Here is a 23,496-nt window from a genome sequence, read left to right on the forward strand (position 1 = left end):
GATAAAATTTTTAAAAAATCCAGAAAAAAGCAGTATTCATTAAATCCAGAAACTGAGGAAACAGTATACTACTAAAATAAAATAAAATAAAATAAAATGATAATAGCAATACAATAAATAAATAAATAAATAAATAAATACGTAAATTACCTAAACTGTATAAAAATAAAAAATAAAAAAAAAAGACAGAGAGAAAATAAAGAGATGGGAGGATATGCCTATATAGAATACATAAAGGTAAGGTAAAAAAAAAGCTTTTGCAGCATTCATGAATCTGATTTTTAGAGGCACAAAGGGATGAAAATACACATTTTGAGAACAGTTTCTGTTTTCTAAAGCTGCCTTAATTAAATCTCTGTTCATTCAGAGCTGCAAATATTTGCATTTTAAATGATTTATTAATTAATGAAATAAACAAACAAACAAATAAAATTACAAGAGTAATAAAAAAAGAAAAATACTCAAACTGTAAATAAGAGATAAATGAAATGACAAAAGCACAAAGTAAAATAAATATAAATAAAATATCTGAAATAATAAAATGATACTGGCAGTAGTATTAGAGTAGGGAGTATTATTTTACACACAAAGATTTTGTGGTAAACTATCATTTTTGTAGTGGCTGTAAAATATTTGGCTCTTTGCATAGGATCTCCCTTAAACAGTGGTTCTGGCTTGTGACTTTAAAAAATAAAATAAATAAATAAAGTAATGTGTAATTTAGCTCCCTCTATGGCCTTAATTTGGAGTTGTAAACCATTGAGAGATTTTCTTGTCTGCGATTGTTTCACTGGGAGCTCGAGAGGTATTCAATAGTCCAGTATCTTAAAAAAAAAACAACAAAAAATGTGTGAGAGCTTCTCTTTTGGAAACCACTACATAAAATTCAGATAGTTAAGTTTTTTCCCCCTGTTTTTTAAAGAAAGCCCAAAAAAGCACTGAGACTTGGGAAATCAGTTGAAAAAGACTCTCATTTTCAGTGATCCCACATTAAAAACAGTCAACAGGCAAAAAAAAACCCCTGAAATAAAAAGTTAAAATATGAATAAAATAATACAAAACAATAAAAAAATAATAGCAATGCAAACAGCCAAGAAATTAAAAAAACAACAACAACAAAAAAACAAACAAACATGTTATGGTGTAGAAGTAGGCTAGAGTTAAACACATGTACACTCAATTAAAACAAAATCTAACATAATTCATTTTGGTGGAAAAGAGTCCAAAATTAAGTTCCTTTGCAGATTATTAAATATTAAATATTGTTTCATAAACATCAGTAGAGATCTTTCTTGGGGGGAGTTTCACATTTGATCAGCCTTAGTTAAGTTGTATTATGAATCAAAAGCTTCAGGTCTGATAACAGCAGCTCATCATCCTGATGTTTTTGTCTAAACAATGAACTCAAAAAGTCAGACCTTGAACATCAGACAAACAAACGTACGGATAGTGTTTTCACATCTGTTTCTCCCTAATAATTTACACACAAAATTATCAGCATGAGTTGAGAACTGTGTGCTTCAAAAGCATGTTATTAGTGGATACAGGTACAATGCAAACTACATGGCCAAAAGTATGTGGACACCCAAACATAGCACACATATGTAACTGTTGATCTTCTCATTACGGAACCATTCATCTGCTGCTGTAAAAGCCTCCTCTCTGCTGGTTTCAGACTTTCCACAGCAGAAAAACAAAACAGTAAAATCAAAAAGCTGGTCTCAGGCTCGGAGCTTGATTCTTTGCTGGTGGTGTCAGAGGTGTGTGAGCTGCAGGGAATCATGGGCAATGTAGTTTACCCTCTCCAACATGTGCCGCTCACAAACAGCAGCACCGAATAAGGTGAATATATTTTCATTCTTTCCTATTTTATGATGCTCTCCCTGCAGAGGCCATGTAATTAAAACATTTGCACACATGATGGCAGCAGTGTAAAGGCGATGAGGCTGTGAGGGACCATCGCATCCAAAAACTTAAAGCAACAACTTGTCAGGTTGTTCAATAACCAAATTTAATCAGCCTGTCTTCAAAATGATCTTATTTCCAGTCTGTGTGCCTATTTTTTAAGTTTTTTTTAATGCTTTGTCTTATTTGGGTGTTGTTGATGTTACTCTCCTACACGAGTCTTGTGAACATAAATTTTAAAACACACACACACACACACACACACACACACACACACACACACACACACACAGATAGATAGATAGATAGATAGATAGATAGACCCTAACCCCATGAAAATAACACATAAAAATAAAACAAACAGAAAAAACCCATCACAAATAATACTAGCAATACCACTAATCTCAGACAGTAAAATGTACAAATTATTTATGGTCTTGAACATACTTGTTCAGTTATATTTGATACCCCAGTACTTATAACTCTTATTATTTCTTTAATTCTGTAAGTCATAGTTGGTCCCGTAGAGTAAATGTTGCCAGAAACTTTATGAAATGGTTTATTTAGTGACAGCAGGATGTGTTTGGAGTAAAAGCATGCACCCTATATACTTTATATCCATTCCAATCCATTCTTGTGAGTGTATTATAACTCTGTCTGTAGAGCTCTAATGCCTAATCTTTTATTTGGTCAACATTTCTTTATTTCTTTTATTCTCTTTTTTAAATTTTAGAATAAGACATAATGAAACCCACAAAATAAGAACGGACACATAAGTCGTAGTTGGTCCCGCAGCATGAATGTCACCAGAGACTTTATGAAATGGTTTATTTAGTGACTGCAGGATTTGGCTGGAGTAAAAACGTGCACCCTCCTGGGACGTGCATGTGCTTGATGATCCCTAACTGCTGCTGGGCGGGGCTTGGGATCTGTTGCAGCATGCTCTGCTAACATTCACCGGTGCAAATCGTCGTTTCCTACCACCTGACAAACATTTGAACCGCAGTTGTCCTGCAGGTAACCGTGTAAAACAAACAGGAAAAGGCGCGTTTTGACACACCGGCTTTTACGCGCAGAGCTAAAAAAAAGTGGCCGATTTGAAACCCGCTTCTGCGTGAACCAAGAAGTGAAGAGTTGAGACAGTTTCAAAGTCGATCAGAAATCACATTTTGTGGTCAATATTTACAAAAGCGGGTTAGTGATTAACTGTCCGCGCGTGCAGCAGCTGCACGGACTCCCAGCACGCAGACAGCGAGCAGCTCCGTCACTTTTGTCCGCGTCACAATGCTGCTCGCCCGGGTATGGAGAGGTCTGAGCCCCCTCTGCAGAGGAGGTCAGCTGGCGGTGTGGAGACGACCCCAGAGCCACGCTGCAGCTGCCAGGCTGGACCTCAGCGGGATTTACCCACCCATAGCCACCCCGTTTACCGCCAAGGAGGATGTGGACTACCAGAAACTGGAGGAAAACCTGCAGAAATACAACAAGATACCATTCAGAGGTCAGGCCTGAAGCACGTTAACCATGCAAAACTGGCTTCTAGAAGCCCAGGAGAGTTTAGAAAGTGGTGCAGGGGTCATTAAAGTGGGGGCAGAGGGGCCACAGTGAGATAAGAGTTTAATTTAATGCCACACAGGTGATTTACACAGTTTATAGCAGCAGTAATCAGGTGCATGTGCGACTCAGATGAGATCATTTTGGAAAACATTTAGTTAAAACTGTAGTCTGCACATGTTCTTGGTTAAACTTTAAAATATGTGGGACACAAGGATCACCTGAACTCTTGCAAAACTCGCTGAGGGGATCACTGGTGTTCAGTCATCAGTGTTTGCTGAGGGATCTGCCAGAGAGGACAAAGTTCAGGACGGTGGAAAAAACGAAAAACCACCCGCAGCTGTTTCTCACCCTCTGGTGGTTTTCCAATAAAACTGCAGATAACTATTTGAAACAACAGCTGCTACCTCTGATGGTGTTTCTGCTAAAGTATTAACATCTGATTTTAAGTTATTTTAATACTGTCAGTAATGCAGAGAGGACTTATGGTCTGTATATCTGCTGCTGTTGCTGCTACAAGTTCTTCTATTGTTTCTAATGCTGCTACTTTTTGAAAAAAAAAGTATTTTTAAAATGGTAGCAAAGTGGCTTGATTTCTTTCAAAAACATGGGGAAAAAAGCTGATAAGCAGCTTAATGAGAAACGGCCCAAAAATTAGCTAAAAGTTACAAGAAAAATACAGGAAAATGACTGAAGGAAATCCTAATAAATACAATTTTATCATTATTTGTTTAATATCATTTTTAAATATAGTTTCCTCATAAAATTTTTACCTATTCTTTTAAAATAATATCTAATAATATGCCCCAGCTCATTTTCAGGTCATTTCCTTTTCATTTTTTTCGGTTCAAAGGGCATATTTTTTCCCCAAGTTGTTCATTATGCTTTTTTAAGGGGAAATAGAAGAGAGGATTGGCCTGATTTTCCCAGATGAGCTTCACTGTCGCAGTCAGTATTGTTGTTGGCAGACGACAGAATAGTTTTGGTGCAACAAAGAAACACAAAGGAAGCATAAATGTAAAGCCTCCCTGCACACAGGTTTTAGTTGTGCACAGATAGATAAACAGAAGAGGAAAACTTGAGGTAACAAAAGGAAAATAATTAAGTGTGTTCTTTTCTGCAGTCGCTGTGAGAGTCCAAGGACAAAAGGACGCTGTAAAAACCTCTGAGGCGATTGTGCTTTGTGATAATGGGCTTTTTAAAAATAACTGAATTAACTTGTTTTGCTGCAGGTTTGGTGGTTCAGGGCTCCAACGGCGAGTATCCGTACCTGAGCGAGGAGGAGCGGGTGGAGGTGGTGCGGGCGGTCAGAGGATCACTGCCGAAAGACAAACTGCTGATGGCCGGATCAGGCTGTGAATGTGAGTCGCTTTACGGAGCAATAAAATATGAAAACTAGGGGTCGATAAATTATCATCCTGGACGATTATTGGGGCAGATATTTGGCATTTTGACGATAATCTGTACCAGCCTTTTATTTTAATAATTATGAAATTAATTCACAAAAAACGTGCAGAGAAAGTGTCGGCATGGGAGGGACTTTTACTTTGTAAAACCTCAGGGAGCTATTTTTATTTATTATTTTTGTTATTTAAATGTTCACTTGACTTGATGAAAGAAAGTTGCAGGAAACTTTCTGTATATGATGAAAGTTTCAGTTTTGATTTAACATTTGCTGAAGGCGTTTTAACAAAGTTTTGTGTTGGAGTTTGTTACATTTCATATATATATATATATATATATATATATATATATATATATATATAAATATTTACAGAAAGATTTTCTTTGTTATTATAAATGCGTATCGGTTCTAAATATCAATTATCGGTCCCATTAACTACCAATAATCGGTATCGGCACTGGCCCTGAAAAACCAATATCGGTTGACCCCTAATGAATCAATCAGTTAATCAAATTTTATTTATATAACACCTTTCAAACATATGAAATGTAATTCAAAGTGCTTTACAACTTGACTGAAAAAACAAGAACAACATATGAAATGAGCAAAAATGGATCTTTAAAAATAGAATAAGTAAAAACTATGAAACCATTAAAAAATGAAAACATAATAAAGGATACAGATTTAAAAACAAAAGAACAAAGAGAACAAAGTAAAATTAATTACCAAATGATTAAAAAATGTACGAATAAAACAACATTAAACATAGCAAAAGTGCAGACAAGAGGTGCAAAGACTTTAAAAAAGTAGATGAGCAGTAAATAAGTGTTTCACTGGTGGAAAGATGGTCTATTCCCAAAACTAACCTGTTGGTTCAGAAGAGAGACGCAAAAACTTTTGAAATTGGTGCCAAATAAACACAAAAAAACAGAGTAAAAGGGCCGTGAGATATAGAAGTCCTACAACTACCAGAATGCACTGCACCGATAAATGCCCCCGCTATAGGTTTACGTAATCAGAGGTTTAGAGGTCGGCTGTTTTTCCACTGGAAGCAAATACGTCGGCCAAAAAATTATCCGGATGACTCATAAATGAACGGCGCTACGTCCACGCTGAACGGTCTGCAGAACAGGCGCGTCAGAGATTTCGGATTTAGTGCACCTGCTAACTTTGAGATCAGTTTGTTTTCTAAATCTGCCTTTAATCGAATCTCCGTTTATTCGAAGCTGCAAACGTTTGCACTTTAAAAGATGAAGTAAAACTGGGTTCGGGCTCCTTCGCGTGCAGAGTGCTGAGAGCTGAAATTGACTCTTCGTGTGTTTCCGGTTCAGATTTGGGCGACCTTGATTTTAAGCTCATTACGGGCCGACAGTGTCAGTCGTTCTTATGGGCTGATAATTGAAGTCAAATGGAGTCTGTAACAGTTTTATTGCCTGTTCACTTCCATAATGAACATTCAGAGAGAGGAGAGACGCGCATTAACTCGCTCTATAGTTCCTCCACTTCCTTTTTCTTCCTCCATTCACTGATGATATAAAAACCTCCCGGACTCTCACTTCATCAATTATTCCACAGATGTTTATTCAATAAATATTCAAAGCGATGTGTTTGGTACATAAACTGTTTGGGCCTAATTCACTAATACGCTGCTAATGGAGGAAGTGATTTTAAATCCAGGGTCACTTGTTACATTTATCTTCTTCTTTTTTTTCTTTTTTCTCATTTCCCTGATATTCAGTCTCCGTCTGTCTCTCCTCCGACCTCCTGTTTACTGTATAAACTCTGAGCATGAAAATCGAGGCCACAGTTAAGTTTAGTGTCTTATGTAGGAGAAAGAAGACGGATGCACAGGAGACGGTGGATAAATGGAGACCTTGTATGTGAGAGCACGCATCCAATGCCTCCAGTGTGAAGTATAGAAGGTGTCATAAAAAATAAATACAAACACTATAGAAAAGCATCGAACAGAGGGAACAAAGACACAATAAGTGTGAAATGAAGAATTGTAAAACCTCCTGCAGCCGTTAGTTATGCTGTTATTTTCACTTTTAGTCCTTTAACGCTCAATAAAAGGTTTTTTAATAATAATAATAATAATAATAATTGTAATTATAATGAGTTTATTAAGGACACAGAAAAGTCCAGAGCATACAATGTTAGAACAGACAATACCATGTGTAAAGAAATCAACATAATAGATGCACAATAAAAATAGGAAATACACGATACATTATGCAACTTTATTATTTAATTTATTTTTATGTATTACTCATTACAACCAGAAATCACAGAACTGAGGAGACGCTACCATAAGTGAGGAAACACCAGAGGCAGAATGGACCTATGAATAGAAAGAAAATGTAAATAAACAGGTAAATAAATAAACAAGTTAATAAATAGTTAAAATGATAATAGTACTAATAAAAGATAAATAACTAAAATACTCATACTGTAGATAAGAGGCAAATGACAAGATAACAGCACAAAGTAAAATAAGAAAATGTGTTAAAATGATAAAATGATACATGAAGATTACAACTGAAACAGATTAAACTGTATAAATAAATAAATAAATAAAAATAAAACAGAATCAAAATGAAAAAGTTCAATTAAAAGCCAAACGATAAGACAGACTTTGACAGACGCAATGTGAGAAAGGTGCAGAATAAAGTTGAGTCATAAAGTCATTTTTTTCCTTCTTTTTTGTCTTTTTAGCCACGAGAGCCACGGTCCAGCTCACAGAGAGGATGGCGGCAGCCGGAGCCGACGTCGTCCTCGTGGTGACGCCGTGCTTCTATAAGGGCAAGATGGACAGCCGCGCTCTGATCCAGCACTTCACAACGGTCAGCTGACACGCAAACACACACAGTCTCACACACACTCGTACTCTGAGGACCCCAGTTAACATAATGCATTGCCTCATATGTTTAAACAGAACAGTGAAATTTTAGTGAAGGTTTTTAACACTTTGAGACGTGAGCAAATTGGCTTGATTTCTTAAAATACATGGAAAGAGGGCAATAAGTAACCTAACAAAAAAATGGCCCAAAAATTTGCAAGAAATTCATAAAAAGGTACCTGAAAAATACCTGAAAATTTGGTCCTTAGTCTTTAAGGATTTCTAAATAATAATTATCTATTTGAATTAAGTTTATTGCAAGTAAGAGGACAATATGCGCGAACCCTCTTTTGTTACTTGTTTTTTTAAAGTATCAAAAAAACAGAATAAACATGGAAATCACTGTGTAAAACCCCGTTAACCTTTTAAAGCCTGAGCAAATTGGTTTACTTTCTTTCAAAAACATTGGGAAAAGGTAACAAGCATCTTAAAATTTGTGAAAAATTAGTAAATAAGTTACAAGAAAATTACCTGAAAATTATTATTATTATTATTAATAATAATAATAATAATAATAATAATAATAATAATAATAATAATAATAGTAATAATAATGATGATGATGATGATAATGATAATGAAATTAAAAAAACAAACCTATAAAAACCAACTTTAAAAAAGTGCTTAAAATCAAAGATGTATATGTATTATATATATTTTCCTGTAACATAAATTTAAATATGAAATCATCTTGATTATACATATAATTTCCTGGATTACTTTTACCCTTTTATTAATAACTTTCTAATAATCCTTCTCTCTTTTTTAAAACTAATTTTTAGGTAATTTTTTGTCATCTTGTATTCATTTCTTGCAGTTTGTGGGACATTTCTTTTGCCTAGTTGGTCATTGCCTTTTTTCCTGATGATTAAAAAAAAATTGCTTAGGTTTCAAATGGTCACGTAGCCTTTAAAATGGCCATGAACACAGTACAAGAAAACTGTCAGTCCAGGTTTTAAGGGGTTAAATATGCAGTTATTGACGGATGGGTGCTATGAAAAATGTCACCATTATAAAGGGTGGTTGTTTTTTAAAAAGTTTGAAAATCACTGATCTGCCGTAGAGTGTTTCTATCGGACAGAAGAGCGCAGCCATTAAATGCTTTGGTTTTGAATATTTAAGTTTTAGAGTGACATGTAATTTAATATTTTATTGTCAGAATTATGACCTGAAAATGTGTTAAATATGAGATGTTTAAGGGAGGATGATTAAATGAGAAAAAAAAAGTTTGAGTTTGGAATCAAACCCGAGTTGTTACGTGTTTTGTAAATGAAATGTATTTGAAGGGCTGATCTGTCAGCGACTCCTCTGCAGGTGGCGGACAGCAGCCCGGTGCCGGTGGTTCTGTACAGCGTGCCGGCCAACACGGGGCTGGAGCTGCCGCTGGACGCTGTGGTGCAGCTGTCTCAGCATCCGAACATCCTGGGCCTTAAAGACAGCGGAGGAGACGTAAGCAACACTCCCACATCTCTGTATTTCTCTGTATAATCAGTGAGTCATGATGAAATCCTGATCAGCAGTCAGTGCAGCCTGCAGAAGAAACATCATCTGTGTGTGTGTGTGTGTGTGTGTGTGTGTGTGTGTGTGTGTGTGTGTGTGTGTGTGTGTGTGTGTGTGTGTGTGTGTGTGTTGGGCAGCCACACTGATGCTCAGTTGACCTGCAGATTTCCAGGTAATGCATCAGGCGTAGATTCTCGTTTACATCCAGCGATTTGATATTAACCGGACAAAGTTAGACAACTTCTCAGTTTTCGCATCAAGAGTCTGAAAAATGCTGAGAATTCAATAGATTTTCCAACCCAGCCAGCAACAGGAGCATTTAAAGACTATTAAAAACTTCTGAAGCTGAATGATAAGATGTTATGAATATAGCGTTGGCTTGTGGCTTTTTTTTAATCGTCTGAAATACCACCCATGGGAGCGTAAAAACTTCTTTGCGAAAACTTCTTCTTTTTTAAAAATTAGGCATATTTTCTATTGCATTTTCAATTTAATAATGTAATGTAAACCTGCATACTAAATCCATGCACAAAATACAAATACAAATATTACAAATACATCCCCAAAGGTTTCATCTAAAATAAAATAGCCTAAAAATAAAGTCTATATTTGTTTTTCACACTTTGCTTTGATTTTAGTGATAAAAATTAACAGTGACAAACTGAAAAATGTAGAAGGCTTCATGTCAGTACTGCATGTTGTTCAGTTCGGCAGTTAAAAAACTAGAGTTTTGAAAATGATCAACTCTGAAATCATTCAACTGTCGTCCAACATTAGATCCATGTTAAGAAATGATGTGGCTGGTTGTGTTGAGATTATTGGACCATCTGTTGTAGTGGAGTAAAACGACGTCCCCTCCTGCTCTCTGTCCATCGTTTCACGCGTACAGACGAGGCGGGATGGCTGGTTGCTCGTACCTGGGGTGGATATTTTTCAGCGTGTGGATAAACCTGCAGGCTTTGCCACTGTGTATTTAGGCAACATGACATTACGATTTTTTTTGTGGCTTTAGCTATAGTGTGAAAGGTAGCGAGAAAGGGGATGACAGGCAGGAAAGGGCCGAGGCTGGAATTAAACCCGCAGCCGCTGCAGAGAGGATGAGCTTCTGTACATGGGGCGCCCGCTCTACCAACTGAGCCACCCGGCGCTCCAGGGCACCGTCATCCCGGCATCTTTAGCGATATGCAGCGCGACTGCAGCAGTAACAGCTCTGCAGCGGGCGGCTTTCCTGTCAGACGGGACATGACGGGAAAATGACTCCACTAATGTCGGCTGCTTTTTACGGCCGCTTGTGTGACGCGGTCGTGTGCGTCTCGCAGTGAGACACGTCTCCCACTCGGCTGCATGTCTCTGTCTGAGATGTTGAAATAAATCGGTTGTGCTGCTGCAGCAGCCTGTAAACAAACTGTGCAGCGGGCTGTGGTTCGTTCGAGATCTGTCACCACAAAACTGAGCCAGTTCCTAACGACTAACGGGACTTTTTTGTGAACATGCTCTTCATTGTTTGTTAACTCTTGCTGCGATGTTCTTGTGTGTGTGTGTGTGTGTGTGTGTGTGTGTGTGTGTGTGTGTGTGTGTGTGTGTGTGTGTGTGTGTGTGTATCTGTAGGAGGTAAGCGCGGGGGGAAATGTGAGCTACGGAAGCCCAAAGAGAGTGGCGGAGGAAGTTAAAGAGAAAATTTAGATTGTAAATCTAAAAATTGTCCTAAACCACACATTTGCATTCATATATAATCGATTTATGGCTCAGCCCCACTGCAAGTCCACTTTCCACTGTGAGCCCTCGTGATTAAGTCCTTCCCTGTCTGCAACTGCAACAAATATCAGATTTAAACAGAATGAATAGAAATTAAAAAAGAGAATCTGTGCAGCATTTAAATGATGATTTAGAATTTGAACGTTAACATATGCATGAAGCTTAAAACTAATTTTGCAGCAATGACAAAATGCATTATACTGCTGCACAATCAGCAGGAACAGCTCCGTACTCCTCCTTTAACAGACGCTTTTCAGTAAACTGGTGTCTGCAGAGAAGAGAGTGGCGACTGCTGAAGAACCGAAAACTAAAGTGTGGGTACTTTTATCCTTCAGGGTTGATTGCAGGGTTACTTGTTGGAAAAAAAAAAAAGAACAGTTTGCTCTTGTCGAGCCCTTAATACCTTTTTTCGTGTGTGTGGGAAGCGTTTGCAAGAAGTTGCAAATGGATTTCTGATTTGGGAAATAACATGTTTGTCCACTTGCTGGGAGACAGGAGCGTGGGCGTAGTTCAAGCACGGAGCGGCCCCGCTCAATAGTAGGCGTGAAGAGGCCAAACACAGAAAACAAGAGGTGATGGGTCAATTTGAGGAAGGCAGACAAGTTGCAGAAAGATTATACAGAAAAAGAGTGGAGAACAGATTTTTCCCACATCAGCCAGCTCCTGCTATGTGACAGATTACTTCATCAAAAATGTCTGACATTTTCAGCGTGATTGGGGCTGGAATTGAATCTTGTTCTATTTTGGCCAAAGTAAATTTGAAAAATGTTTACGGACACAAGAGGAGATATATTTCCAGAGAAGAAACAGGTGTTTTAGCAGCAGATTCAGGTGTGGACAGGCTTGTAGTCCAAGTTTAAATTGTCCCACAGCAGTCTCTCACTTCCTGATTGTCTCTGATTGATCTAAAATAGCATGTGATTGGTTGTTTTCTTCTGTGGAAAAGCTTCTTTAGTCTTTTTCCTTTTCACTGCTTGTGTGTCTGTGTGCACAATATTATAATAAATAAATATTAGTATTTATATTTACGATTTTTATTTTATTTTAGCTATTTTTCTCATGTTTTGTCCTGTTTCTGTTCTTCTTTTTTTTGGTTAATTTCGCGTATTTTTTTTGTAGTTTTTTTAATTTCTTGCAAATTTTGGGGTCTTTTTTTAAATTATTCATTGCCTGCTCTCCCAGTTTTTGAAAGAAACCCAGCCAGTTTGCTCATGTTTCAAAGTGTTAATGATTTTTAGAGAAGGACAGCAGTCACATCTGACTGGTCATTTATTTAAAAAAAAAAAGACATACTTAGGGTAAAAACATGTTTTGTCAGTCTCTAATTTGAACTCTCTGAAAAGCCAAAAAGCAAAGAAAATTTTTTTCAAAAAGGCGCTCTGCTCATCTGTAGAGCTTTTAATGTCCTCGTCATTTGTTCAGTGTATTTGCTGCTTTAACAATTCCCTACTCATGGACATTAAAGTTTCCCCTCACCTCCTGTAATCTGATTCCTCCTGCCCACGCTGCTGCACACACATGTTGTGTTTTTACTTGACGTCTGTGCGCCTCCTGCATGTGTCAGACGTGTGAATCCAGCGTTATGTCGAGGCATCGTCGCCTCTCCGCGCCGACCCAAACCAGCCTCTCTGTTCATCCAACAATCATCGTCTCCAAAGTGAAATAATTACAACGCCTACCATCATTTATTCCCAGCAAGAGAGGCACGGGTCCTGAACACCTAAAATGTGACACTCGAAATGATGTCACAAATTTCACTAAATTGTCACAAAAACATTGTGTTGATTAAGCTGACAAGTTTATAGAATTTAATGATAATGTCTTCACGTTCACATTTTATGTCATATATATATATATATATATATATATATATATATATATATATATATATATATATATGTGTGTGTATATATATATATATATATATATATATATATATATATATATAATATATATATATGTGTGTGTATATATATATATATATAATAGCAGCATGGCTACTAATTCAATGTTACATACATTATTAGCGTTCTAACAGGGCTATCAGATGACTTATTTGTAGTTGTTTAATCACATGTTTAAAATTACATTATTTTGCATTGCAAAACTGTTATAAAGTCCATATTGACAAGGTGAAGCAATTCTTACAGGATGGCCTCGATTAGGAATCAAATTACAGCAAAACCTGCATGTGACCAGCATAAAGGGGGCATGTATGCAGAGCGGAGACTCACAGGTACTCACAGAATTCATTTTTATTCAGATATCTTGACCCTGTGAAATTGCCATGCTGTTTTTCCATTGCCAAAATTTAGCCTAAATTCAGAGCATTACTCTTCCCTCTCACTAATAAGCTAGCATGACGGGTTAGTATCAGTGATTTCTCAAGTCTTCTAGTTTTATGTTACCAATATCATCACTCAGCTTTAAAACTCAGTGCAGTACAACCTCTTAAAGAAGGGAATGTCAGCCGGCGATTACCGTGATTTAAAAAAATTAACACATTAATTATGTACCTTAATCGCATCGCAGCCATAGTTCTAATACGACTTATGCATACATGCATATTTAATGCATATGCTGCTTGTTACCTAGTGAGTTTCCATCTTTTTTTCTGTGTTTTTATACACCTATTGTTGCCCTGAGGCACCAAAAACTGTATCTGGGTTGGTGAACCATTTTCTGATTGATGCATTATATTATAGGATCCTAATCTTCAGAGGAGGGTTAGGTTCCCCTGTGCACTCAAGTCTCACACTGCAGGCTAATGACAATAATGAGACTTAAAAACTAAAAGCTAATGAGTGTTTTTCTGTTGCCGGGGCAGACAGTTCTCTCGCTGCGATGTTATTTTCCCGCTGGGGGAGCTGTATCGAAATAGCCCGAGTGCTCGAGCTTTTCAGGAGACCAGCGGGAGCTCCTATAACCTGATTGACTGACTGATCAATTACAGCCCTGCGTGTTTGAAATGACTGATATGGGGAAACTGATTGACACCCGGCGGTTAAAAATAGACCCTCACGGGTGCCGGTGATGGAGACTTAAACCGGAGGCTGCAGGTTTTCCCTGCGGAGTTTTCAGTTTCATGTGCAGAGCAGCCGTGGAGTCGTCTCACGTCTCCTTTGAACGTTTCAGGTTTATTTGGATTCTGCGCTTCATATCCGGATTGACAAAAGAGAATTAAAAGAGGCAAAACAAAATAGAGAGCTTATCAATTATTCATGAGCCTTTCCCCATCCTCCACCTCCTTTTGAAGTTGATTCCTTTTTTTTTTCCCACTTGGGACTTGTCTGTTTTTTCTCTCTTCTTCCTCCTCCTTCTTCTTCTCCTGTTTGGGATCTTGAATGATCCCAAAACCAGCAGCGTGTTAAGGAGTCGATGCTCGTCTCAATTTGAGCGATTTGTTTACATTGTGAGATGTTGGATTTGTCGGCGTCTCCGGGGATTTTAAAAAAAAAAAAAAACTACAGCAGATATTAGTGGTGACAGCAGGGAGGAGTGATGACGATGAAACAATCCTGATTTTTAAATTTTGTTTTTACCTCATTCTCTCTGTTTCTCTTTTTTGTTCCTCAGATCTCACGGATTGGCCTGATTGTTCACAAAACCAAAACACAGGATTTCCAGGTGTTGGCGGGCTCAGCGGGGTTCCTCATGGCGGCGTATTGTGTTGGTAAGAAGGACTAACAGTGCTGTTGTTCCTCACAGGGAGCGGCCGCTGTCTCCCTTTGTTTTTATCTCCAACCAAAGTGGACAAGTTGACTCTGTTGTCTTTTTTCGGATTTCTTTCATTTCGAATCCTCAATATTTTTTTTTTATCAGCATCTTCCTCTCCCTACCCATAAACCTTCGCACTTCCTGTTGTTTCAGATTTCGCTCACACTCCACACGAGCAGTTCAGCTCCCTGAAGGGATCATGTGTCGCCGTCTACTGAATGTGCAGATTTTTAGGGACATCGTCCTGATATTGAGTTGCACAGGCTACATGTCCTACACATGTCCTCGTTTTCAGACAAATTTTACAACCTAAGCAGCTTTTAATACTCTATGATTATACAACAGTTATTTCCAACCAAGCAGTTTGATTGGTCGAGAGGCGTCCCATGAGTGCTGATATACAGTGCAAAATCACCGGGACTGTTAACTCTGCATGTATCGCTCCGCTTCACAGCTGTTCTAGACCGTTAATTAGGCTCCCACGAACGGTCGGTAGTTATCTGACGTTACCATAGATTGTATCGATGTTTGAAGAGCGAGGAAATCCCATCTGACCGGCATCATTGCACATAAACTAGCTGAGCAAAATCCTGCCTGATGCAAAAGCTCTCCACCTGCAGCCCAGGAGGGGAGCAGCTGTGACAGACAGATTTTGGTAAACTGCCGTTCACCGGGAGTAAAGCAGCTGTCAGAAATGTTCTAAGGATGTGCAGGGAGACAGGGACACACTCGTCTCACATTAACCTGAGAGACACCGACACACACACACACAATCTGAATCCCACAGTCTGTTAACAGACTCTGATTTCACCAAAGACACAGAGATAAATGTTCATGATACTCGGCAGCTGCACCGTGCAGAACATGCAGACCGGGGCTAACACGGATTAGCAAGCAGCGTGCAGGAAAATGTTTATACGTTGCTAGGCAACAGCTGTCACTTCCAGCGGTTGTGGAACTATTTGTTTCAGCGAAGCCAAAAAACTAAATCATCAAACAAACAAAAAAAATCATAATCTGTCTTCGCTTCTTACTGTTAACTAATAAAAGACGCTTGTAGAACCGTTGTATAAAAGTAATATGACGCTCGAGGTCGTGATGTTGGACTGTGTATCATCACGACTGTGATTATCTCCGGCCTGCGGCTTCGTGCCTATGACTGAATCGCAGCCGTGACGATATACAGTCCAACATCACTCCCTCTTGCGTGATATTGCTTAAGTGAATGAATGAATCTTTATTTCAAACATGTGAAAACAAAACAAAACAAAATGCACATATAAATCCAAACAAGCCTTACGGCCAAATACAATGAACAAAAACAAAGTCCTATACCAAACCTACATCTGTCTCAACAACAAATGCTCTAAACACTGAAACTTAAATATCACTTGTTTGAAAAGGAGTCGGAAGAACATTTATTTATTTAGTCTTTTAAATATACATTCACATTCTACATTAACGACTTCCCAAATCTATTAAACACATTTAATCAACTCTTATTTGCAGAGTTATGTTGCAAAACTCTCGCTGGTGGTGCAGTTGATGCGATTTTTGACATAGATAATGATTTCATGAGCTATGAGGTTGACAAAAAGACAATAATAAGCAAATATAGACCTTGTTGAGAGGAAATTGGGAATTTGGCTGAAATTCAAAGAAATGTATCCGATGAAGGTCTGAGGATGAAAAGGTTGTGTGCTTGATAAATTTCATTGCAAAAAAACCTTTTTCAGCAAATGTCATAGTTTTGCTGTTATTACACGGTGGAAGCATGCAAGAAAACCAAAGTTTCCTTCACAAATTCAACAAATACAGTTGAAAATAATAGATAAATAAATAGTCATCTGGAGGGTTAGGTATCTCTTTAAAAATATTTTTCTTCCTATGTCCAAAATGAATGAAATGCGTCTTTTTATCAGCCAAATTTAACAGAGTTGTCTCATCTTGCGGGGAAGCGTGTAATCTGTCATTAGAAGTTGTGTTAAATCATAAAAGATCAGTAACCTTTTCGCAGCGGCGTTATAAAACGATGTCTTTACCTTTTCGGTATGTCGGCCACGTGCAGCGTGCTGGTGTTCTGTGAGCCTGGATTAAATAACACGTTAGGGGATAGGCATCAATATGATGCTCAAGAACCTAATGAGTCATGTTCTCCCACTGCCAGGCCTGCCCAGCACACACACACACACACACACACACACACACACACACACACACACACACCCACACACACACACACACACACAGCTCTCTGATCTTTGCTCCCTGACATGTTCACATCTCCATAACTGAAATATGGAAGTAATTGGCTGTGTGTACGTATGTGTGTACGTATGTGTGTACGTATGTGAGTACGTGTGTGTGTGTGCGTGTGTGTGTGACTGACACAGCTAATGCAGAGCAAGGTAACCGAGTGATTGATATGATAATGTGTTCTCGCTGCGAGTGCGTATTCGAGTTTTGATGTCCGAATTCACGCTCTCAGCACCAACCACTGTAGCACTGAAAGGGGCCGGCTGTCAGCCTGTCAGTCAAAATCTCGTAGATCTCCACGACAACCAGCTGTGATGGAAAAGTTCAGAGCGTTCGTTCACTCACGTCTACTTCTTTTCTCTGTAAAGTCTCCAAATCTGGAGACTTGGCTCGTGGCTGTTTTGTAAGGTTGTCAAAGGGAAGGTCAGAGATTTGAGCCAAACCGTCCGGCTGCAGGATTTTTCCTGTTTGTCTGCAGAAAAAAGGTGAAGCCCAAAGTGTTACCCAGCATTTCAGGTTACTGTTATGCAAGGACATTAACTCTTTAGAACCTGGATTGTCATTAGTTTTGTTTTGCTGCTGGGGGAAGCAACTTGGAGAGAAACGTTCTGCAAATTCCAAGAAATATGTAGTTTTCGATTTTTTAAAATCTGGAAAAAATGTCCTCAAAACTACATTTATAATTATAACTATTTCAGATTATGTTGCAAAATTATTGTCTTTTGAGCTCCATTTTTTTTTACTATACTGATTTTTTTGTGGCTTATTTTCAAGTTATTTTTGTTTTTCTTTGTTTTGTTTTTTTTTTTTCAAATTTTTCACCAATTTTTGGGTAATTTCTTTTAAAGATGATCATTGCCCTTTTCCCATGTTTATGGATGAAATCAAGCCAATTTGCTAAGGTTTCAAAGGGTTACATTTCATCTCAAGCATCTGTCTGTCAAACAATAGACAATATATTTGATATTTGATTGTTAAAGAGTTAATTGATTGTTATAATTAATAATAAGTGTTCATTTCCATGTGGTGTTGCTCCCGGCCTCGCTGCTCTCCCTTGTCTTCTGGACATTTTGAATCTCCTGTCTCAGTCCAGCCAGCCTTCAAGCGTCTCTGTTCACGAGCTGTCACTCGCGGAGCAGCTCGCCTGTCAGTCAGCAGCGTTAGGTAAGCTGCTGCTGTCAGCCGTGTGATCTGAGCGGCGGTGGGCCACAGAAACATAAATCATACAGAAAAATCCGCCCATCAGCAGCCGTCGGCTCATCTCTCCGCAACAACAACTCCAAGGCCACGGACGGAGGCTGACTCTCTGCTTTTCTCCTCCACCAGACGCAGACAATGAGATGTCACACTGAAAGGCCATGGTATCTTGTTGCCTTGGAGAATATATGTGTATATCCAGCAGTGTACATAAAAATACAGACATCATATGAAGCTGCTGGCTGATCTGGCAGGGAATAAAAAGAACAGGACAGGAGGCTGAAACGCTGGACGTGTATCTCAAACCATGTCTGTCATCAGTGAATCATTTATGTCTGTGTTGAAAACAAACAAGGAGATTGATGGATGGCTTTTTTATTCAAGAGGAATATATGTTCAGCTTAACATCAGGCAGAAAACATACCTCCGTCCTTTATGCTCCGTTTCATCATCATTTTTAAAAATTCTGTTGACGCGTCACGTGGAAACTTAAGCTTCGTGCTTCTCTGCTGGTTGAGGAAATTCTCCGACCTCTTAGCAACTCAAGTGCTTCTTTGTACTTCGCCGTGGTGCATGCTAATGTTTTGGCGTGCTGTGCACGATTGGTGGGTGGATCATTTAATATTCTAAACGTGGTGTGAGTGAAGTGATTGCACACAGTGAACTGATCAAACGTGATTTATCAGGTCACCTCCTTCAACTTAACATGGATATGAAACCACGTTTTAACGCCTGCTGGGAAACAACAGTTAGAAGCCTTAAAAACCGGAGCTGGTTTGTTTACAGATATATGAACTTCATTATTGAGAAATCATCTGAGATGACTGAAGGTCAGTATTTAGCAAAATCTGACGCTTTATAGCGAAGGAAACCAAGCGAATCAGAGGGATTAAACGTTGGTGAGGCCAGTTCTCAGTGGACAGAGCTCACTATAGTTTCTGATTGGTGACAAATTCAGACAAATGCAGTGAATTTATAGCATCTTTCTTCAAGTGAAAATGAGAACTTCTTATTTTAGATTGATGAAAAATGTGATTTTTTTTGCCTTTTGTGCTGGCAATAGCTATGGCTAGAGGCATTTATTTCTGGTTGTACCTCTGTAGGTCTGTCTTTCCATTGTCTGTCTCATTCATGTGAAAACAATGTCTCAATAATGCGGAAGGGAATTTCTTTGGTACGAACGTCCACTTGGACTCAGTGATGAAGTAAGTACATTTTGGTGGTCAAAAGTCAAAGTCCATGTGACCTCGCCTGTCTCATTCTTGTGGACCTGCTCTCTCAAGACGCCCCTTGAGGGAATGACACTCAAATTTGGCACAAATGTTCACCTGCATTCAAAGATGAGTTAATATCATTTGCAATATCGCAAAAATGCCTAGGAGTTCCCTCAAATTTGGCACTCAATGATGAATTTATTAGATTTTGATGGTCATAGGTCAACATCACTTTGACATTGTGTATTTCTTAATGTGATTTCTCAAGAACGCCTTGAAGGAATTTCTTTAAATCAGGCACAAACATCCACTTTTTTAATGATTAGAATTTGGTGGTCAAAGGTCAAGGTCACTATGACCTTGCATTTCTCTTAACATCATTCACAATATCTCAAGAAGTCTCTGAGGGAGTTTCCTCAAATTTGGCACAAACATCCTCCTGTTTCAGTGATGAACTGATTAGATTTTGGTGGTCATAGGTCAACATCACTGACCTTGTGTCTATCTTAATTTTATATCTCAAGAGCAACTTGAAGGAATTTCTTTAAATTAGGCACAAACATCCATTTGTTTCATGGTTAGAATTTGGTCGAAGGTCAAGGTCACTGTGACATCATCTATCTCATTCTTTTGGATGCCTTATCTCAAGAAGGCTTTGAGGGAATTCGTACAATTTTGTACAGATGTTCACTTGCACTCAGTGATAGATTAATCAGATTGTGGTGGTCAAAGATCAAGGTCACTACAACCTTGCATCCATCTTTATATCATTTGTAATATCTCAAAAATGCCTTGAGGGAGTTTCCTCAAATTTGGCACAAATGTCCACTTGTTTCAATGATGAACTGATGAGATTTTGGTGGTCATAGGTCAATGTCACTGTGATTTTGTGTCCATCTTATACCCTTGAATCTGATATCTGAAGAGTGTCTTGAATTAATTTGTTCAATTTAGGCACAAATGCCCACTTGTTTCAATGATTAATTGATTAGAAGTTGGTGGTTAAGATCACCGTGACCTTGTCTATCTCATTCTTGAGCACCGGATTTTTTTTCAGATGTGGCACAAACTTCCACTCATCTCAAAGATACTTGATTAGATATTGATGGTCATAGGTCAAAGGTTAAGGTCACTCCGACCTCATCGGTCCCATTCTTGTGGACGCGGTATCTCAAAGAATGCCTTGAGGGAGTTCCCTCAATGTTTGTGAAAACAGCCACTTGTTACAATGATGAACTGATTACATTTTGGTGGTCATAGGTCACCATCACTGTGACTTTGTGTTCGTTTTATACTCATGAATGTGTTCTCTCAAGATTTCAGTCGGTCTTACATGTTTACATTTATTTTAAAAGCCTGGTTTTAGTCGGACTATCACGATAATTCAACGTTTTCTTACATCATGTAAACGTACTGATTGTGAACATGTTGGCATGCTGACATTAGCTCAAAGCACCACTGTGCACAGTGTGTGTGTGTGTGTGTGTGTGTGTGTGTGTGTGTGTGTGTGTGTGTGTGTGTGTGTGCACGTGTGTGTGCTTGTGCACTTAGTCTTGTTTTCTATAATAATCTCTTTTATTGAGACAGATTGTCTTACAAAGAAAGGATGATGAGGTTCAGTAGGTGAAGATCTTATGTTACTGTAAAGCAATATAATAAGGTAGAAAAGATGAAAAGAAAACCATTTATCTTAATCCTTCAACTCTCGATTGTGATCTGTGTGTCTAGGTGCGGTCGGCGGAGTGTGTGCGCTCGCTAACGTGCTGGGCCGGGAGCTGTGTGAGTTGGAGCGTCTGTGTGTGTCCGGTCGCTGGGAGGAAGCCAGAGCCCTTCAGCAGCGTCTCATCGAGCCCAACGCCGCCGTGAGTACCATCTGCTGCACAGCGGACGCTTTTATCTGCCGCGCCACCGAACCAACTCCCACAAATAGTGACAGACTGGAGGTTTAGTCACAATTCTTAGAGGGAAAAAACTGATCCGGAGCCAAAAATAACCTCACTGGTTGCGTTACACCTCAGGGGGGAGACAATTCACAGCTGTTTTGGGCTAAAAACTCAATTTTTGTTGGATATTTTGCCATGAAGATCTGCATTCTTAAAGATTTGTATTCATTAGCTGCGCTTGATTATCACAGCCTGGGGGATGTCAATGATAAGCAAAAACAGACAGCGCGCCTAGTGGAAATAACATGTATTTTCTGCATATGCAAAATATGGTTAAAAAATTATTTCATTGGGTGTAAAATAGTAAAAATTACATTTCCAAGGCAAAAGTTCAGAATGACACCCAGAAATAATAGTGTTTTTGTGCTTTGATGGCTGCAGGATCAAAAATGTCAGTTTGAATGGGTTTCAATGGCACATCTTTTTGCACTTAAGTCTGAATGTAACAGCGTGTTTTACAATCTTGCCAAAATGTATGCAATACTGTATGCATTAAGACAGCCAAACTTATCAAAAAACGAAGATTGAAAAGTGCATGAAATGCCCAAATGGTGCCTAAGGGTTAAGTTTAAAGACTTGAAGTCATATCATATCATATTATATTAAATACGCAAAAGAAAGTCGGGCCATTCGCTCTGGAGGACTGAAACTGACAAAATCAAAAATAAATAAATAAATGTGTGAATAAATAAATGAAAATGCCAAAAATATTTATTTAAATTTCCAATTTTTTTGATCAATTTTGTCATTTTTCTATTTTAATTTCCCCTTTATTTATCAATTTATTTATTTTATATATTTATTTGCTTATTTATTTATGAATTATTTTACACACAGCCCACCTGCTCATTTTTGGCATTTTCATTTATTTATTGATGCATTTATTTATTTTTGATTTTGTCAGTTTTAATCCTCCATAATTCTCATCTAAATGTGTCAGACACACAGAATAAAAGAAGTTTACTTTAAGACAAAGTTGTGCGTTTTGTTGCTGAGCCCTGAGTGAACTTCTACAGATAACGATGCTGGATGACAACGAGACTCTCGACAGCGGCAGAGTTAAATGTGAGAGTTGTGTGCTGCGTGTTTCTCGGAGCCGTGAGATGTGTGAGGGAACTGCTCTGAATAATTTGCTGCAGGCTACAAATGTGTCTGTTAAGGTGTGTTAAATGTCGCTGCCCTCACAGCATCAATCTACCACGCAAACACCTCCACACGCTGCACCACGAGAATCCAGCTTCACTCTCAGTATCAAGCCACACACCGTCCATGCGGATGCAGCTCCGCAGCTAAATATTGATCACAAATAGTAAACATGTCTATTTTTTTTTATTGATAAAGCTTTGAAACCACACTGCGGTTATCTTTCGGGGTGCATGTGGAGACTGATTGGTGCTCTGTGTTGCTAGGTGACCAGGAAGTTGGGAGTTCCCGCCCTCAAGCAGGCGATGGAGTGGTTTGGTTTCCACGGCGGTGCCTGTCGATCACCCCTGCAGCCGCTCACAGAGGCCGAGGCTCAGCAGCTGAGGCGGGACTTCTCCACCGACGGCTGGCTGTGAGGTGACACGGGCAGGGTGTGTGGGCGTGTGTGTGTGTGTGTGTCTTCACTTTACCTGGAAACTGTCAGTGTGACGTGGTACGGAGGGGGAACACAGCAAGACAATCCATCTGTTGCTGCCTCACATAAAAATACCACAAACCAGGTTCATATATAGTGCATTATATAATTAAGCTTTGTCTCAAAAATACTACAGTCGACTGTTTAATGTCACATAAAAAAAAACAAAAAAAATGCAAACATATTAATACAACTTCTTTCTGAAGTAACATAAAAAACAAGCATTAAAATAAAATAAAAGCTACGGATTACATGACATATATCAATAAGTTTGGGTAACAACACATCCATGAAGGTCAAATCAAGGTCAACTATTACAGCCAAATGTTGAAAACAATCTTAAAAAACAACTTGTTCTTTTTTTCATTAATTCATCTGTTTACACTCAAAGAAATCGCTGTCGTACCATCAAGCTGCTTCTCTGCTGCATTTCAGTATCATACATACAGCACATATCAAAATTTACTAAATTGAAAAGTTAGAAAAATGTTGTATATGCACTTTTTTTCCAACAATAAAATTGCATATTATTTAAA

The 23,496-nt window shown here is 38.5% G+C and overlaps 1 protein-coding gene across 1 annotated transcript; it reads left to right on the plus strand.

Moving 5' to 3' along the window:
* The first annotated feature begins 2,872 nt into the window (after positions 1-2,872).
* On the plus strand, positions 2,873-23,496 carry hoga1 (4-hydroxy-2-oxoglutarate aldolase 1). The gene is made up of 7 exons (XM_088074979.1): positions 2,873-3,403; positions 4,689-4,817; positions 7,577-7,704; positions 9,075-9,209; positions 14,592-14,688; positions 21,128-21,261; positions 22,752-23,496. The coding sequence occupies exons 1-7, from the start codon at positions 3,190-3,192 to the stop codon at positions 22,899-22,901; spliced, it is 987 nt and encodes a 328-aa protein (XP_087931105.1). The 5' UTR covers positions 2,873-3,189; the 3' UTR covers positions 22,902-23,496.

The sequence above is a fragment of the Plectropomus leopardus genome, chromosome 3 (assembly GCF_026936395.1).
Source record: "Plectropomus leopardus strain MGB_pleo_1.0 chromosome 3, ASM2693639v1, whole genome shotgun sequence".
Classification (NCBI taxonomy): Eukaryota; Metazoa; Chordata; class Actinopteri; order Perciformes; family Serranidae; genus Plectropomus; species Plectropomus leopardus.

Coding starts and splice junctions, on each gene's coding strand:
- hoga1 (XM_088074979.1), top strand. CDS start 3,190: ATGCTGCTCGCCCGGGTATGGAGAGGTCTGAGCCCCCTCTGCAGAGGA. Junction 9,210..14,591: donor TTAAAGACAGCGGAGGAGAC/GTAAGCAACACT, acceptor TTTGTTCCTCAG/ATCTCACGGATTGGCCTGAT. Junction 14,689..21,127: donor CATGGCGGCGTATTGTGTTG/GTAAGAAGGACT, acceptor CTGTGTGTCTAG/GTGCGGTCGGCGGAGTGTGT.